The sequence below is a fragment of the Penaeus monodon genome, chromosome 16, assembly GCF_015228065.2.
Source record: "Penaeus monodon isolate SGIC_2016 chromosome 16, NSTDA_Pmon_1, whole genome shotgun sequence".
Taxonomy (NCBI): Eukaryota; Metazoa; Arthropoda; class Malacostraca; order Decapoda; family Penaeidae; genus Penaeus; species Penaeus monodon.
In genome coordinates this window covers 6,211,699-6,231,698 of record NC_051401.1, presented here as the reverse complement: position 1 = coordinate 6,231,698, position 20,000 = coordinate 6,211,699, and the positions used below count along the sequence as shown (strand labels likewise).

General features: G+C 44.5%; 1 protein-coding gene across 1 annotated transcript in view; it reads left to right on the top strand.

Annotated features, from left to right (window-relative positions):
- LOC119582926 overlaps window positions 1-20,000 on the top strand; it is a 51,873-nt gene that overhangs the window by 29,492 nt on the left and 2,381 nt on the right. Inside the window, exons 6-20 of the mRNA XM_037931438.1 lie at window positions 6,599-6,728; window positions 7,202-7,387; window positions 7,774-7,899; window positions 8,822-9,000; window positions 9,854-10,171; window positions 11,267-11,365; window positions 11,618-11,763; window positions 12,122-12,244; window positions 12,697-12,937; window positions 13,447-13,572; window positions 13,843-14,031; window positions 14,972-16,496; window positions 16,553-17,296; window positions 17,336-17,778; window positions 17,815-19,423. Of these exons, the coding sequence (XP_037787366.1) occupies window positions 6,599-6,728; window positions 7,202-7,387; window positions 7,774-7,899; window positions 8,822-9,000; window positions 9,854-10,171; window positions 11,267-11,365; window positions 11,618-11,763; window positions 12,122-12,244; window positions 12,697-12,937; window positions 13,447-13,572; window positions 13,843-14,031; window positions 14,972-16,496; window positions 16,553-17,296; window positions 17,336-17,778; window positions 17,815-19,423 (6,184 nt within the window). The remainder of the gene's footprint in view (window positions 1-6,598; window positions 6,729-7,201; window positions 7,388-7,773; window positions 7,900-8,821; window positions 9,001-9,853; window positions 10,172-11,266; window positions 11,366-11,617; window positions 11,764-12,121; window positions 12,245-12,696; window positions 12,938-13,446; window positions 13,573-13,842; window positions 14,032-14,971; window positions 16,497-16,552; window positions 17,297-17,335; window positions 17,779-17,814; window positions 19,424-20,000) is intronic.

The following is a 20,000-nucleotide window of genomic DNA, read 5'->3' as shown; positions in this document are numbered from 1 at the left end:
CACGGAGAAACCCTCAATGCAAACAACTCCATCTCTCGAAGTATTTGTATGCTAAAATATGCTCGTTTTATGGCCGTGCTAAAAGGTGGCTTCTCCCTTGGCCGAAAATTTCTCGTCCCCGCACTGGTTGAACGCAAACCTTAAATGATAACTATGGTTGGCGAGTTGGTTGACGAGTTGTTTGAAGACCACACTCGTCATAGTTCACCGTTCAGTAAATATTGTTAGTCTAAGGGCTATACATGCCTTAAGCTTGGAAAGAGTTAAATAAATTGGAGAGAGAGATAGGGAGAGAGAGAAGGAGAGAGAGAGGGAGGGAGAGAGAGAGGGATATATATATATATATATATATATATATATATATATATATATATATATATATATATATATATTTTATATATATATAGAGAGAGAGAGAGGAGAGAGAGAGAGAGAGAGAGAAAGAAGGAAAGAAAGAAAAAGAGAGCAAGGGAGAAACTATTCCTCCACTTTCTCTCAAGGTCCAAGCCATCCGCGTGACCAAAAGCTCATCCCATCTGCTCTTATGGTGTCCAGGAAGCCCATACAAGTCCACTGGCCACGTGACTTGCCTAATGAGCTGCTTATCTAATTAACATCCCGAGAAACACGTCTCATCTCCCCGGCCATTCACCATCCTTTCACCAGCAACTTGTCTCTGGGTTAATTTTTTGTCACTTCGTATCCAATCACCTGGGGTAAAGTGGCTGACTGTCAGTGCCATGCGTTTATACGAGATGGTGCCGGTTAACGCTTGAATTCGCTTGATTTGGGGCACTGATTTTGGCAGGTGTGCGAGAGGGAGGGAGAGGGAGGGAGGGGAAGGGAGAGGGGAGGGGGAGGGGAAGGAAGAGTGGGAGGGGAAGGGGAAGGGGAAAAGGAAGGGATGGAGGGAGAGGGAGAGGGAGAGAGGAGGGGGGGGGGGGACAGAAACATACAAACAAATAGAGAAAGAATTTCATTACCCTGCCATCTCCAAAAAACAAACAAACAAAATGACAGCATATACCAAACATCTTTACACATATTATGAAAAAAAAAAACACATGAATATCTAATACCTACCTACTAAAAAAAGAAAAAAAAAACCAACAACCACAACAAATACCATTCTTTTCTAACAAAAACATTAAAGACCAACAACCCTATTTCTTCCCCCCGACGAAACAAAAGAGTGACCCGAATGACCAAACCACACATCTGTAAAATGAGTTTCATGCAATGGGTCGCTTGGTAGATGGATTTGCTTGACGTCTGTGACTGATAGGTCCGTGTGACAGATCTGTGTGATGGGTGTATGACTTCACTGAATGTCAAAGCTAAGCCTGATACTCGGTCCGGTCTGGGACTTTCACTATCGCAATTAGGTCTGTGTGTGATTGCGTGTGTGTTTGTGTTTTCTCATGTTATTGTGTGTCTGTACCAGTTGTCTACGTGTGTAGAGGGAGAGGGAGAGGGAGAGAGAGAAAAGGAGAGGGAGATAGGGAGAGGGAGAGGAAGATATGGAGATAGGGAAAGGGAGAGGGAGAGGGAAGGAGGGAAAGGGAGAGGCGGGGAGAGAGAGAGAGAGAGAGAGAGAGAGAGAGGAGAGAGAGAGAGAGAGAGAGAGAGAGAGAGAGAGAGAGAGAGAGAGAGAGAGAGAGAGAGAGAGAGAGAGGTATATTTATCGTTGATAAGTATGTATTGTGTAATAATGTCATTCTTAATGTGTGTCCATGGTAGTAGTGTTATCATTACGTATGTTAATTGTGATTCTTTATATATTTACATGATGACAGAGCCGATTTGATTTGTATTTATGCTAAGTGACATTGTTGATATACTGACGTGTGACTGTGTGGCTTATGAAGAGAAGGGAAAACAGCTTATTAATCCGAAGATGAAGTAACATGTAAGAGGCGCTAAATATTTTTTTCCTTCTCCTTTGCTTCCTGACTTGCGCAAGAACTTCCCTCAAGTATATTTCGCAGAATTAAAGCTTTTTTTCCCCTTAGCATTTCTTGTCTGTTCGTTGCACATAACTCAGACCTTCTCGTCTCTGAAACCAATCCACCATTTTTCATATCATTCGTAAATCTATTTTTTTCCCCAAAGAATGATAAAAAAAAAAGAAAGAAACAAAACCCAACTCATAACCTCGTAAAAGTAGTTGCTGAAAAAAGTGGACCAACACCGACCACCGGCCAGTCAGAAATAGTAGATAGGTAGACCCACTTCTACAGTCTACCTCTACGAGTAGATGAGGTGAAAGGGATGCGCTTTCTACGAGCTTCGGAAGGCAATTACCCTCTCTCTCTGGAGCAGGTTGTTTGCTGGGTATGTTAATCAGCCTGCTATAATTATGTCTGGTTTAGACCCGCCTACCTTTCGGCTTTGGTGTTGATAGAGGCTAATTTCTTGCTAATGATGGAATGATTATAACAATTACGAGTGTTTTTCGAGTCCGTATACTCGATTGTAAGGTCATTCGGGTGTGAGGAATGTCAGTATTTATCTTTTTTTTTCGTTGTGATAGATGTTGGAAAAGGTCTAAAAAAAAAAAAGGGGAAAAAAGTTCATATTGCAAAAAAAGGAATAGAAAAAATATCATAACGTTATGTTATTTTATTTGGGCGTTTTATTGATTTTTTTCTCTCATTAGTATGAAAAATACAGAATAAAAATAAAGTAAAAGAACACAGTAAAAGAAACAAACACACAAAGAAACACCGACAAACAAAAATTACCCATTTCCAATTTTACATCTCTCTCCAACGTCAAACTCTTCCGATTCACATTAACGAAAGACTATATCTCACTCTCAACAAAACTAAACGAACTTGTCTCACTGCGTGCGAGGGTTTTCTCTCCCGACTTTTCACTCGCTCGTTGCATTGTGAAAGAAAGAGTGACGAAGCGCAGTTGCCTCAGCACTGACCACGAGAAATCCTGCCACGCGAGAGACGAGGAGAAGCATGGGAAATCTTTTTTTTTTTGTACGAGTCGTGGGCCTGATAAGGAATAACGTTTCCTGTCCATTTGTCTTTTTTTCTGTTTATGGATGGGGGGGGGAAGGGGGAAAAAAAAGGGGGGGGGGGGGGGGGGGGGGGGGGGGGGGGAGGGGGGGGGGAAATGGGATAAGGGGGGGAAAGGGGGGGGAGGATGGTAAGGGAGGGGAAAACGAGGTCAAAGGTCAGGGGAGGGAGAATGGGATAAGGGAAGAAGGACGGAGTGGTTAATGGAGGGGAGCGAGGTCAAAGGTCAGGGGAGGGGAAGGAGGGGGATAAAGGAAGAATGTGGGGAAAAGGAGAAAAGGAAAGAGGGAGTAGAAAAGGGGGTGAGAAAAAAAAAGAAAAAAAAGGGGAGGGAAAAGGGGGGGGAAGGGGAAAGGGGGAGAAAGAAAAGGGGGGCAGAGGGGAATCCAGAAAGATAAGAGAGAAAAAAAAATAAAAAGACAAGGACGATAATTGATGGCAGAGGAGGAAGACAAATCTTAAAAGGAATAAAGCATAGCAAAGAATTTAGAAATTTTTTTAAAAAAGGGAAAAAATTGGAAAAAAAAAAAGGGGGGAAAAGATATAGGAAAAAAAAAAAAAGAAAAAAGAGAAAATAAAAAACCAAATAATACCAACCACAACACAAAACGAACAGTGATCAGGGAGAAGCAGAGAAAGAAGAAACAAAAATTGAAAATGATTTAGCCAACCCCCCCCCCTCCCCCCACGCTATTTCCGTGTTACGAAGCCGATAACAATGCAAACTATCCCACTTACGCTTAACTAGAAACAAATCACGATAAACAAGCCAGTAACGGGACCATTAACTGTGCGTTGGAATTGTTTGCGGGACCATTAACTGTGCTTGGAATTTTTGAAAATTTAGAAACCTTTGAAACAATAGCAAACTCATTTTTGAAAGATATAACGGATCGGATATTAATACAGAGACAAAGAATAAAAATGACAAATGTATTTGGAAAAACATGTCATGCTTGAAACTGACTGAAAATATGTTTAGTATATCTTTATAATCATCAAGAGTGACTCGTAGCTAAAATGATGGCGAGTCAAAAAAGGTTCAATGATATATGCTATCTATTAATTTGATAACACAGGAGTTTAGCTGATAATTGTAGGAATTATATAAATATAATTTTTATAGATTACGCTGCTAATTACATATCTTTTATATTACTATTTATAATAGTAATAATAATATTAATTAGTATTGATATTAGTAGTATGGTTATAAGAAACGATTGAAACATGCAATTAAGTACAAGAACATCGATATTTTGACATATTAATGTTTATAGGATATGCAAAAAGTAAATTTTTTGAGTGCTCAGCAGCTATATTTAAGACATACATACAGATGGATAGATAGATAACGAGATAGATAAAAAAAAAAAAAAAACATTTTTTAGATAAAAAAGTTTTAAAAAACCGGGGGTTTCTATACAAATTTCACAAAAAATACGCCCCAAGTTGAGGGAAAAGGCAGAACAGAAAAATTTTAATTCCCCGAATCGATTTAAAAAAATAAAAGAAAATCGACGTTCAAGGTGAAATTGTGGATTTCTCTTCATGCAACATTTACCGAAATAACGTCTTTACTCTCTTAAACAACCTCTATCCCTCGTTTCGAGCAACCCCTTCCCATCCTTAAGAAACGTTTTCCCCCTAATTTACAACATAAAAACCCTTTTCAATAGTTTAGAACAACCTCTTCCTCTCATTTACAACATAAGTTTTTATTTTTATTCATTTATTTATTTTTTAATACTTTAAAACAAGGCGCGACAACGGTACAGTGACCGTGGACGGGGCAGATTTATGGCGAAACTTGCAAGAACGTGGCTTTATATATTTTATTCTCTGTCTCCTTCCCACACATCGTCTTTTCCATCCTACTCTCCCACCCCCCCATCCATCCTCTTCCCCAACTTCCCACCCGGCCTCATACCTCTCCCCTTACCCACTTCCCTTCCTTCTTACCCCTCACCCGTCCTCTCTCCCCTTTTCCCCTCCCACTCACCCTCTCTCCTCCCTGCCTTTGTTCCTACCCTCTCTCCCTCCCCTATTCCTATCCATCTCCCAACCGCACTCTCTCCCTCCCCCCTTCCTTACCACCCTCTCTTCCTCCCTCCCTCCCACACGCCCTCCCTCCTCCCACACGCCCTACCCCCCTCCCTTCGCCCACCACCCACTCGTCCTCTCTCCATCATTCCCTCCCACACGCTCTCTCTCCCTCTTTCCCACCCACCCTCTCTCCCTGCCCCATTCCACCCCACCTCCCACCCATCCTCTCTCCCTCCCTTCTTCCCCACCACCCTCTCTCCTTCCTCCCACCCACCTCTCTCCCTCCCTCCTTCCCCACCACCCTCTCTCCTTCCTCCCACCCACCTCTCTCCCTCCCCCCTTTCAACCACCACCCACCCGCCTTCGTACACCTCCCCCCACCCCGCCCACTCTCTCGCAATGGCCACAATCTCCTAAAAGCAACGGTGACGGTGGAGCTGACTGGAAGGGCGTTATACCTCGTGGGCGTGTGGGCGGGCAACGACATTCAGCGGTCGTTAGGGAGGCGTCTGTTCTATCTGAGGAGGGGGGGGGGAGTGTATAAGAAGTTTGCAAATTGTGACGATTTGGATAGAGGGAAAGGGAGAAGGAGGAGGAGAAGAAGAAGGAGAGGGAGGAGGAGGAAATGTGTGGAAGGAAAGGGAGAGATGAGAAATGAGGGAGAAAAATAGAGAGAGGGAAAAGGGGGAAGGGATAGGGGGAAAATTGAGGTAGGGAGAAGGAGAGAGAAAGGGAGAGGGGATGAAAATAAGAAAGGAGAAATGAAGGAGGGTGAAAAGAATAGAGAAAGAAGAGAGAAAGGAGGGAGGAAGAGAAGGCTCAGTTAAATGAAGACTATCTGGAACGCAAGCACATGTAGCGTTTGCAAGAAAGCAAGCAAACAGGCCAGCAGTCTTTCTCTCACGAAGCTCAAAGAGAGAGTGTTGTGTGGCTGGCCTGCACTTCTCGCCGTGACCTAGCATATATGGAGATGTTTTGTACAGGATTAAAAGCCGTTTTGTTTCTGAAAGTTTATCGCCTTGATGCGTGTTTTTTTTCTTTATTTTCATTTATTTGTGTATTTATTTTTATTTATTCATCTATATATTTATTGTTCTTCTCTATGCACTGTTATTATCATTTGTATCATTACCTTCATATTTTTTTTATCATCATTGTAGTTATTGTTAACTTACATCTATGATAAACCTCTGTGTACACACCATTGGATGAACAAAACAATTAACGATAAATAAATAGATACATAGATAAATGACTAATAAAATAAATAAATAATATAAATAGATAAATAGATATAAAATAGATAAATAGACAAAATAGATAGATAGATAGATAACTAAATAAATAAACATACAAATATATATATATATATATATATATATATATATATATATATATATATATATATATATATATATATATATATATATATATATATATATATATATATATATATATATATATATATATATATATATATAATCAACCAACCAACTAACCGTTTATTCCCCGCATTGCAGAGATCTGGATTTCATCAACATCCTCAACTATGACTACCACAGCGCCTACGAGCCTACCATTAACCACCACGCTGCCCTCCTCCCCGCACCTGGTACCTCCGAGTACGAGTGGAACGCCCAGCTCAACGTGGTAGGTGGATGAGGCTGTTGTGGGTGTTTTTTTGTGTGGTTGTTATGGGCGAGACTATTGTTGTGGGTTGTTTGTGGTTGTGGGTGGTTGTTTGAGTGGTTGTTGTGGACGAGGCTGTTGTGGTGGTTTGTGGTTGTTTGTGTGGTTATGGATGTGGATGGTTTGTATGGTTCTTGTTGCGGGTGGTTGTCTGTGTGGTTCTGGTTGCGGGTGGTTGTTTTTGTGGTTTGTGGTTGTGGGTGGTTTGTGTGGTTATGAATGTGAATGGTTGTGTGGTTATGGTTATGAGTGGTATTCTTGTGCGAGTCAGTTTGCATGGTTCTTTTATTGTTTTAAATAATTTCTTGCGATTGCTTCGTGTAGTTTCTACTTTTATTTTTTTACCATAGAAAACGTACCCCCGAACGAAAAGACTAAACTAAACCATTTTTTTTTATTAGTTATCATTCTTATTAATATTTCTTCTTGATCAGGACTGGACCGTGAAATACTACATCTCCCTCGGCGCAGAGAGACAGAAGCTGGTCATCGGCATCCCGACATACGGCCGGTCATACACGCTTCTCGATGGAAATTTCACGGACTTTGGAGCCTCGGCCGACGGTCCCGGCGAGCAAGGGAAATACACTAAGGAAAACGGGTTCATGGCTTTCTATGAGGTGTGTGTGTGGACTGGTTTTAGTTGTGTTTGCTTTGTTGCTGTTAGTGTTGTTGTTGGTATTGTCACTTTTGTTGATGTTATTATCGAAGAAAGTTTTAGAGATAGTATATGATATACAGGTCTTGTTATGATGGTTATTGTTGTTATTGTTAATGTTGTTAATATTATGATCATTAATATTAGTTTTGCCAATATACATAGAGGTGATAATAAACAGTAATCCTAATTTTCACACAAAAAAAAGAAGAAAAATAATGTATAATTAAAGGAAAATGAACGTTTTCTCTTCACTTCCTCGTCCACGTCACTTTGTCCTCCCATTGTAATCTGTTTGCGATATCAACACACGTCTACCAAACATTAATACGACTATTAAATTCACAGGTTTGCGAGAATATTGCCTCACATGGATGGGATGTGAGGAAACCCTACCCTCGGCGTATCGGTCCCTATGCCTTTAGTGGAGATCAGTGGGTCGGTTACGATGATGAGAAAATTGTTGCCAGAAAGGTGAGATACGTTAATCTTTTAAGGTGATTTGTTGGTTTTAAAGTGTACTGTATATTTTTTGTAGTATATGCGTAGTGTATATGTATATATTGTAGTATATATTGTATATAAGTAGTATACACACACACACACACACACACACACACACACACACACATATATATTATATATATATATTTACATATATATATATATTATAGTATATATGTATATATATACATATATATTGTAGTATACACGTCTTACTGTGAGTTTCATGAGGTAGATGGGAATGTTGAGGATTTGTTTAAGTTTTTGTTTTTCGTTGTGTTCGTTACATTTTCAGCAAATTATTGTTTTTTTTAGAATTCTTTTATGAGAGAACTTTCTTAACAAGAAGTGGCACTCTGATAAAAGAAGTTCGATCTTTATTACCCCTCCCCCCCCAAAAAAAAAAAATATATATATATATTCACACACACACACACACACACACACACACACACACACACACACACACACACATATATATATATATATTTATATATATATATATATATATATATATATATATATTCATCCGTCTAAATTCCAACCAGCAATAATACTAAAGAAGAAATACGATAGAATATTAAAAACTCGCGATCTTCTCATACATTTTCCAATTTTCTATATATTTCTATTTATCTTTGCAGGCATTTCCTCATTTTCTATATATTTCCCCATTATCTCTTTTCATTCGTTTCCCCATTTTCTCTTTGCATTCGTTTCTCCATTTTCTCTTTGTATTCGATTCCACATTTTCAATACATTTCTCCATTTTCTTTTCCCCAGGCGTTTCCCCATTTTCTAAAAATTTCTCCATTTTCTATTAATTTCATAATTTTCTATTAATTTCCCCATTTTCTTTCCTAATTTACCCATTTTCTCTATCTCAACGCAGGCGGAATATGTTCGCGAAGAGGACCTCGGTGGCATTATGTTCTGGAGTCTCGATAACGATGATTTCCGGGGCATTTGCAACGGCGAGCAATACCCTCTCGTTGAGGCAGGCAAGAAGGCACTCTTTGGAGCTGAAGACACCCAGACCAACGAAGCCAGGAAACTCGAAGCAACGCCAAGGTATGTTCACGCTTATGGTGTCGATGTTGTGAGGGAATGCGTGGTGGGGAATTCAGGAATAGCGAAACGGTAGTTGGGAAGTGGGTTTTAGAAGAGGAGGAAGAATGAACGCTCGGTTCTCAGAATGCGGTAGAATTTTATTTTTATTTTTTTTATTTTTTTGTTCCTTGCTAAGTGGGAACCCACTTGGATTTCTGTCAGTGTGTGTGTGCGTGAGTAATGTGTAGTTAGTAGAGAAACCAAGAAATAGATTATCACAATAGTTCATTTATACTGGACAGAGCACTGGATCTATTGGCATTTAGTATTAGACCATTAGCCTCTTAGTTATTCCCTGGTTGTGGACATGCTTATTTTACAGGAGTACTGCAAGGTGGGGAGTGGTATTAGAACCAGTAGTGCAGTTACACCACCAAGGGATAAAACAGTGTTACCCAAAATACATACAGCAGACACGTAGATTGTTTTTTTTTTGTGTGTGGCTAATTTTTAAGAGAAGTTTAGGATAGGATTTAGAAGCTTACCACATGATATAGTTCCTGTTTTTCACTTCACTTGTAGCATCGTGAGAGGGCATGGGTATCTTAGAATCGTGTGAACGGGCTTTGTATTCTGGCAGGTACTTATATCACTCACATGCATTATTCGCTCATGAAAGTGTCATTCATAAGGCTCATTAAAGTCAGAATATCATGTGTATGCGCTCATGCATTATTCGGTCATGAGAGTCATTTGCCATGGAAGTCAGAATATCAAAGTCCGTTCCGCATGATTCGTACACATCATTCCTCCTTCTTGCTTGGTTTAAAAGGGGAAACAATATCTCTAGACAAAGGAACACTAACTCCTTCAGCACAAGAGGGTCGGCCTCAGACTCCCAGCGGTCAAGAAACAGGTTCCGCACCACGACCCAAGAACCAGAACCGCAAGAGCCGTTCGTGAGGACGCGCCAACGACCCTCCCCCACGAGATCCCAAGACAGCACCCCCTCTCGCACCAGAACCCGAGGACGCTTCAGAACCCAGGACACCACCACCACTACCCGCGAGCCCTTCAGAACCGCTGAGGGTGGTTCGCCCGTCGACGCCGGTCAGAGGGTTCGCGGTGGAACCCGATTCAGGGACGCTAGACCGCAGACTGACACTGATAGATCCACTAGAGTTCGCGTCAGGTACACGGAAGCCACAGTCAGCAGCTTATATATATATATATATATATATCTTTAGGGGAGGCTTTCGACTGGCTTGGCTGGGCTTGGGTTGACCTGGCTTAGCTTGGCAGGTGGTGATGGATTTATGTATTTCCGCTTGCGAATGTGAAGGTTTTTGCGAGTCCCGTTTGCACACAGAAGGGGCTCAAATATTGCTGTTTGTTATTAATTTTATAAATCTTAGATAAATTTATTGGATGTTGAAATCAATGATTTCTTTTGCAGGTGCATCAGTCGACGGGAGTATACCTTAATAACGATATAATAAGCATCGTAAATAATAATAAAGCCATTAATACATTTTTTTCTGAAGTAAAACTCCCCTATGTCCCAAAAAATACACACAGAATTGGTATGATAAAATAAGCATAAAAACTCTTTCGATTTAAAATTGCATGGACAAAATTCATTTTCTTATGCATGGATTTTCTTACTTTCTCCCCCTTTCGTACTCCTCAAAGCAAAATTTTCCTGAATCGCATGATCCTTCCCCCACCCCCCACCCCAGTCCCCCTTTCTTTCATCACTAATGGCTATGCATGAACGTTATTTATAGCATGTCTTTGAGAATGTATCTTTTATAGAATTTCAGTTGCAGAATCTTTAGCATTTCGTCTCTGAAAACTGGTGACAGATTCGGTGCAATTTCATGTCGGATATCTTTGTAGCCTTTGAAGTTATATCGTCACTATCAAAGTCTCTCTTTTCCTGATAGTCACTTTCAAATTCTCTGTTTTTCCTGATAGTCACTTTCAAATTCTCTGTTTTTCCTGATAGTCACTTTCAAATTCTCTCTTTTCCTGACAGTCACCTTCAAATTCTCTTTTTTATTCCATTTCCCGTAAGATAATCATCTCGTTTCCTTTATCAGACTTAGCATATATTTCCTCTCCCTTTTTTACTGCCCCCCCTAATGCACGTCCAAATACTATTCTCCCAATCGGCTTGAGTTGTTTCCTCATAAACACTACATTTCGCTTCCCTCTCGACCCACCCACCGGCCGTTAATCCTCCCTTGTGAAAACGTGTGTAATAACGCCACTTCCTCTCCCACAGCAGCGACAGGCCCCGCGCCCCTAGCCTCTCCTCACGCCTCAACCGCCCACGGACAAGGACTACCCCCGCCCCCACCACCACCACCACCACCACGCCCAGGTAAGGGACATGGAGGCGTTAGGGACTTGTTGGGCTGTTTATGTGGGTACGTGGGTAGGTCTGTTTACATGTATATGGAAGGGTATGAATGAATGAATGTGTTTATGTGTGTAATGCATGGCTGTATGAATGGATACATTTACGTGTATGTATATATGTGTGTATGCATATTACGTATGTATGTATGTATGAAAGTTAATCATACTGAAATTAATCACACTGAAATTAACCACCACTGCACCATTTTCTCAGGCCGACCAGACCAACCACGCCCGCCCGTGTACCCGGACGTCGCCGCCGCCCGGGAGCACGCCCACAGAACAGGCGTCAGCAACAAACCACCACCATTGACCCCCTCAACACGCCCGCCCCGCCCACGACGCCCAGTCCATCAACTGGTAATTATAACTGCGGATTTTTTTTTTTTACTTTAGTGTTGTTGTTGTTATTGTTATTTTTATCTTTAATTTTATTTTTATTTTTATTTTATTATTATTATTATTATTGTTATTGTTATTGTTATTATTATGATTGTTATTATTATTGTTATTATTATTATTATTATTATTATTATTATTGTCATTATTATTATCATTATCATTATTATTATTATTATTATTATTATTGTTAATGTTGTTATCATTATTATTATGATTATTATTACTATTATTATATGACTACTATTAAAATTATTATTACCTTCATTAGGAAAATGAAATACACTCATTTTTTTTCTCTTTCTCTCTCTTTATCTAGGATTCTCATGCAAACGCGAAGGATTTTACCCCAACCCTGATAACTGCCACAAATACTACTGGTGTCTCGATTCCGGTGCCTCTGGACTTGGCATTGTGGCACATAGCTTCACTTGCCCCTCGGGTATGGCACCTCTGAAGGAGAAAGGGGGTTTTTGTTTTGTTTTTGTTTCGTTTTTGTTTGGATGTTTGGATTTTTTTTTGTTCTGTTCTGTTTCGTTTCCTTTTTAACTCTCTGAGTTTTTTTTTTTTTTTTTTTTTATTCTCTCTCTCTATCGGCTCTTCTCTCTCTCTTATCTTCTTTCTCCTCTCCTTTCTTTCCTCCTCCCCTCTCTCCTCCTACCCTCCCCCCTCCCTCCCTCCCTCCCACCAATCCTCCTCCCACTCCCTCTTTACCCACCTACCCTCCTACCCTCCCTACCTTCTCTCCCTCCCCATCCCCCTCACTAATTCCTCTCCTCCTCCTCCCCCTCTTTACCCCCCCTCTCCCTCTTTACCCCCCTCCCCACCCCCTCCCCACTCCCTCCCTCCCCACCCCCCTCACTAATTCCTCTCCTCCCCCCCCCCACTCCTCAGACCTGGTGTTCAACAAGGTGATCGACGGCTGCGACCACCCCGACCGCGCCAAGTGTTCGACGGAGAAGAAAAGTCGCGGTGGGGCAGGTGCCACGACCCCCCGCTCCTCCACCCCCATCCCCACCACCACCGAGATCCCCACCGACTACTCCTACTATGACGATTACTATTACTACGACTACGAGGAGGACCTGACGGAGCCCGAGGCGGTGGAGCCCGTGTCGAACGCCGTGGCCAGGAAGTGAGTTTCTTCTTCGTGTGTCTGTGTTTGGTCAAGCGTGGTCGTACGGAAGCACAAGCGCGCACACGCACAAACCACATACACACGAACAAAAACACGTACACGTACGCATGCACATACACAAACACTTACACATACACATACACATACACATACACATGCATATACATATACATATACATATACATATACATATACATATACATATACATATACATATACATATACATATACATATACATATACATATACATATACATATACATATACATATACATATACATACACATTCACATACACATGCACATGTATATACACATACACTCACACACACATACATTAATATGAAAACACCAGATATCCAATGTTTATATTATGAGAATCACCGAGGATTACTTACCCTCCTAACGCCATATCCTTCAGAATTCAGAACACAAATATATAAGTCAAAAGATATTGACAAGCTCCCTCTCGAGGCATTAATAACAACTCCGGTTTTGTTAACGAAGGATCCACAACTCCGGCGGGAACCAGTTCGTGATCTCAGACGCCCCCGCGGAGGAGCCAGCAGCCCCCTCGTCAGGAAGTCCCGGCAGCCGGTCCAGACCCCAGTACCAGAACATCGCCAGAGAGAGGTGCGGCAAGCTGGTATTCCCTCTTCACTTGTTTTTATTTATTCATTTATTTTTTTTGTGTAGCAAGGTTGTTTTATTTTTCGGTTTCGGATTTTGATTTGTTTTTTTTTTCGTTTTTTTGTGCGTGTTTGGGATTCGCTTTGTCGTCGTCTTTTTCTTTTCTTTTCTTTTAATGTTACCCCTTTTTTATGTCGGATAGTCTCATTGTTATCGATAGGAAAGTTTTTTTTTATTATTATTAGTCTTCAATCTTCTCTGTTTCCTCGACAGACCCAGGCAGCGGCGGCAGAGGAGGAGAGTCCGTCGCCCGCCGAGCCTGAGACCCGAGGCGACCCCCTCCGCCAGTACACGACCATCCAGCGGCAGCGCCCCGCACGCCCCCAGGCCGCCGCAAGGGCGCAGGAGGAGGCGGATGCCGCGGACGCCGGCGGCAGCGCGGGAGGACGTCGGAACTACGTGACCCTCGAGAGGCGCCGTCGCCCGGGCGCCGTGTCCGACGCCACCGAGGCGCCCGTCGAGTCCTTCGAGCCGACGCAGCCCACCCTTGAGTACGTGACCATTCGGCGTGACCGTGACAGGACCCCTATCCCTCCCTCCCCCTCTGACACCCCCCTCTCGCCCACCTCCCCCGTGGAGGAACCCCAGCAGACGAGGCTCGCCCAGGGCCCCACCACCCCCAGGTACCGTCGCCTTGTGTTTCAGAGGAGACCGTCGGGAGCTTCAGTGGAATACGCTTTCCCCTCGTTGCTTGGCGCCCGATTTGGGTGGCGGTCGGCGGAATGCGATGCGCTTTTGTCTTTCCCTTGTCTGTTGCCGCTTCCGCTTCGTGGTCTTCGTCTTTTTTCGTTTTTGTTTCGTTTGTCCAATTATCTCTTGCTTATTAATGTTTTTCTTGTTTTATTTCTATTTTTTCTCTGCGTGGATTAACACTTTCCCGCTCTTAAAATAACCCGTTGTTGGTGTGGTTCTGTTGCTGATGATAAAGCTGGACTGTTTTTTCGCTACAATTAATGTGATGTTAATGATAATACAAGTGAAGTTTATATGAAATATTACAATCACTGATAATATTCCTACTAATTTAACTATACTACTACTATTAATGCTACGGTTACTATAATACTGCTTATTACTACTACTGTTACTACTACTACTGCTGCTGTTGCTACTGCTATTATTATAATTGGTTTTATTATTATTGTTATTATTTATTTTATTGCTACTTTTATTTTAATTCTTACTCTCATTCTTTTACTTAACATTATTACCATCAGTTGCGTGTTCCATATTGTCTTTGTTATTAGCAGCAGTAGTAGAAGGACAGTGTATATGTATAAAGATTTACTTAATAATGATAAAGAGGAAAAAACACCTGCTGACCTTTGACCCGATTCCACAGGTACGTGACCCTGCAAAGAGGTCGCGGCACGACTTCACAACCCAGCACGACCGTCGAGGAAGAGTTCCCCACGACCTTTGAGGAAACGACCGTCGCCTCGACCTTCCCCGTAAGTGCGCCCCCCGTCAAGTACCGCCCACTTGTGGTACGACCCTCCTCCACCCCCTCCGGCATTGCCACGCCCACCCTTATCTTGGACATTGAGGAAAACCTTTTGCATGAAGTTGCCCCTCCCGACTCTGCTGATCAGAGGCCCTCCCTCCCCCTTTCCACTGATCAGCAGACAGCAGGTGTTCAACCCCCCCTCCTCCAGGCAGATCATATCCCTCCTCCACCTCCTCCTCCCCCTTCACTTCAGGCGACCTCTGAGTCGCCTGAGATCTTAGTTCAACATCCCGCGGAAGACCAACGTGACCTGTTTGACCCAAGCGAACTAACCGGATCGGCGGACCCCGTTCGAGGAGGGGTCAGCTCGAGGTCACGGATCGCAGGGGTGGATCACGAGAACGATCTTGTGGTGAAGGTCGTGCGAGGTCGTAAAAGGGTCCGGGTGTCGACTGCGTCTTCCCGCACGACGGTTAGTCCTGTGTCAGAGTCGGTGGTCGTGACCCCTGCTGACCTGGCACCTGAGGTCGTCCCTGTTCAAGACTACGAAAATGTTATCGCCCTGGAGGGTGGTGACGCCCATCGCACTCTGATGCCGGTGTCAGTGCCAGGCTTTGCGGAAGAATCGGGTTCACACGAGACTCGTGGTTCTGTTACGGAATCTTTAGCTACAGGCTCCCTTGATGTCGGTGTATCTGTCGACATCAGTGGCAGTGTACCTTTCGGTGTTAAAGGCACTGATGACTCTTCTGTTGTGCCTACTGGTGTTAGAGGCACTGCTATTGTCGCTGGCACCGCTGGTGTCACCGGTACTACTACCTCTCAGAGCGCGCATGGTGCCATTGATGCCCATGCTTTTGAGGCTAATGACATTGCGGCATCACGTGGCACTCATATTTCCCAGGCCTCGACCTCCTCCCGAGGCACTGCTGATACTCATTCCATCGACACTTTCCTTGGCATTTTGGGAGGAAGCGACTCTGTGTATGGAACAGTTACAGCCTCCCGTGGCACTGCTGCTTCACGTGGCACTGTTACGTCACAAGATGTTGCCGGCTTTATTGACACGAGTGATGCAGATAACATCATTCCCTCTCACGGGACTCTTATTTCTCAAGAAGTTACTGCTTCACGTGGCACCGTTGCTTCTCATGATGTTGCCAGCTCACGAGGCACTGTTGCCTCTCATGATGTTGCCAGCTCACATGGACTGTTGCCTCTCATGATGTTGCCAGCTCACGTGGCACAGTTGTTTCTCAAGAAGTTGCCAGCTCACGTGGCACTTTTGCCTCTCATGATGTTGCCAGCTCACGTGGCACTGTTGCTTCTGATGAAGTTGCCAGCTCACGTGGCACAGTTGTTTCTCAAGAAGTTGCCAGCTCACATGGCACTGTTGCTTCTGATGAAGTTGCCAGCTCACGTGGCACTGTTGCTTCTCATGATGTTGCCAGCTCACGTGGCACTGTTGCCTCTCAGGAAGTTGCCAGCTCACGTGGCACTATTGCCTCTCATGAAGTTGCCAGCTCACGTGGCACTGTAGCTTCTCAAGAAGTTGCCAGCTCACGTGGCACTATTGGCTCTCATGAAGTTGCCAGCTCACGCGGCACTATTGGCTCTCATGAAGTTGCCAGTTCATATGGCACTGTAGCTTCTCAAGAAGTTGCCAGCTCACGTGGCACTGTTGCCTCTCATGAAGTTGCCAGCTCACGTGGCACTGTTGCCTCTCAGGAAGTTGCTAGCTCACGAGGCACTGATGCCTCTCATGATGTTGCCAGCTCACGTGGCACTGTAGCTTCTCAAGAAGTTGCCAGTTCACGTGGCACTGTTGCTTCTCAAGAAGTTGCCACGGCTCGTGGCACTGCAACTTCTCATGATGTCGCCAGCTCACGTGGCACAGTTGCTTCTCAAGAAGTTGCCAGTTCACGTGGCACTGTTGCTTCTCATGATTTTGACACGGCTAGTGGCACTGCAACTTCTCATGATGTCGCCAGCTCACGTGGCACTGTTGCTTCTCAAGAAGTTGCCAGCTCACATGGCACTGTTGCTTCTCATGATGTTGAAACGGCTCGTGGCACTGCAACTTCTCATGATGTTGCCAGCTCACGTGGCACTGTTGCCTCTCATGATGTTGCCAGCTCACGTGGCACGGTTGCCTCTCATGATGTTGCCAGCTCACGTGGCACTGTTGCTTCTCAAGAAGTTGCCAGCTCACGTGGCACTGTTGCTTCTCATGATGTTGCCAGTCACGTGGCACTGTAGCTTCTCAAGAAGTTGCCAGCTCACGTGGCACTGTTGCTTCTCATGATGTTGCCAGCTCACGTGGCACTGTTGCTTCTCATGATGTTGCAGGCTCACGTGGCACTGTTGCCTCTCATGATGTTGCAGGCTCACGTGGCACTGTTGCTTTTCATGATGTTGCCAGCTCACGTGGCACTGTTGCCTCTCATGAAGTTGCCAGCTCACGTGGCACTGTTGCTTCTGATGAAGTTGCCAGCTCACGTGGCACAGTTGTTTCTCAAGAAGTTGCCAGCTCACGTGGCACTGTTGCCTCTCATGATGTTGCCAGCTCACGTGGCACTGTTGCTTCTAATGAAGTTGCCAGCTCACGTGGCACTGTTTCTTCTCATGGTGTTGCCAGCTCACGTGGCACTGTTGCCTCTCATGAAGTTGCCAGTTCACGTGGCACTGTTGCCTCTCATGAAGTTGCCAGTTCACGTGGCACGTTGCCTCTCATGAAGTTGCAGCTCACGTGGCACTGTTGCTTCTGATGAAGTTGCCAGCTCACGTAGCACTGTTGCTTCTCATGATGTCGCCAACTCACGTGGCACTGTTGCCTCTCAAGGAATTTCTAGCTCCCGTGACACTGTTGCCTCTCATGACGTTTCCATTTCTAGCGGCGCTACCATCTCACATGGCACTGTTGATGCATCCCGTGGTACATTTGATATTAGCGAGACCGTTGTTGATGGCACAGGCGACGTTCCCGGTGACACAAGCTACACTCTTACATCACGTGGCAGTATTGCTACGGGTGTCACAGCCACAGGTGATTCTCCCATCACTACTTCAGTCACACAGACACACATTCAGTCACAACACGAGGGCAGTCAGACAGCTTCTTTCGGTGCTGTGCATGGGTCACGGATCGGCCTCGCTGGCACTCAGGGCGACCTCGTGTCGACGTCTAGTTTCATAGAACATAGTGACCCCAAACAGAGTCTTGACTTCGTGTCTGGTGGCGATGACCCTGCCTTCGAGCTGACCTCACGTGCGGGATCCGACCTAGCATCCGCCCAGTCCCCTATTTCGACCTTAGAGATCGCTAAGAAGGTGTCTGTTTCGGTGACGGGCGAAGCTAGCGACTCCCGTGTTCCCCAGTTTCTCGAGGGGAAGGAGACCTCCACCTCCTCCCTCTCTTCTGCCTCCACCTCATCTTCATCTTCACTTTCTTCTTCCCTTTCCTCATCCCTCTCCCCCTCTTCCTCGTCCTTTGGTTCTACTGATCCCTCTCTCCATCTAACCGTGCATGGTACAGGACACACTCTCCAACATGAGGGAAAATTACAACTAGTGCATGAAGGTTCCGTTCCCGACGCTGTTAACGAGAAGAGCCCCATAGTGCATGGTTCACAGCATGGTGTGAAATCCGAAGGGCGCATGGCTGTAGAGACGGCGACGGAGAAGGCGAAAGTGCATGCTAACACGAAACCCCAGCGAGGCCAAGCAGAGGAAGGCCGCCCCCGCCTGCATGATGCTCTCTCTCCCCAGACCGGCGATGACTTCGGAGTAGCTAGTGGTGGCGCAGCGCTTGAGGATTACTATTACGTCGACGACCTTTCCTACGATGATGAAGCAGCCATCTCTTCTCCTGCAAAGCCACAAACCATATCCGATACCACTACTACTCCCATAACCACAACTACCACACCTATCCCAACAACAACCACAACTACCACCACCACAACACCGCCGCCAACTACCCCAACACGCAGGACATCCAGGCCCCGAACACGTACACGCGTTAGAGGCCGTCCAGTAACAGGCTCCAGCAGCCGTAGCCAGGGGTCGTCTGCAGGCCCTGGGGAGCGCAGAACCTCCACTCTCCGCCGCCGCCTGCCATCCTCCACATCCACCACGGCCGAGGAAACATCTGTCACAGGAACGACCTCGACTAAAGAGGAGGTTGTGAAGGATGTGGAGGTGACGCAGGAGGAGAAGAAGGAGGTTCTGGCGACTCCCACTGCCGGTAGACGACCCAGCAGACTGAGGCCCAACAGACCCAACCCACAGACACGGAGAAGGATTGTCGTAAGGAAGAGAGTCGGAGACGACGCCAGATCAGATCAAGTAATTATTCCTTTCCATCTTCTGGTGGTGGTTTTGTAGTAATGTAAGGTATAATTATTTTTATACAGCTTAGACCACGACTGTACATATTGTAGTTATACACGCACACAAACCTTGGCAGCCTTCCACCCTCTGTCACTTTGCTCCTGCCCCCATCCATTTCTCACGTTGTTGTGTTATTAGAAAAGAAATTGCATTATGTATATACCTGTAGTTTATGCGTAGACCTGCACCCCCAAACCCCGTACTGACTAGCCACTAAGGACTAAATCACAACATGTATTGCAGTTCCTGTAACAAGTATGTATCACTTATGTAGTAGTAATCTGTAGCACCTCACGATCTGCACTCTTATCGGCCTTCTTAGAAGTGCGATAAGCTGCCTCGAGACTGTGTTTGTTTCCTCACGTGTATGATGGCATGAGAGATAACGTTAATAACCCTTTGACTTGACGCCTGACGATCCCTCCCCCTCTATTTTTTACAAGAAAGACCATGACCCGGTTTGACCTTTTGTTACAAATAAAAATGACATGCCAGACTTCGACGGACTTCGTCTTTGTTTCAGGACTTGATG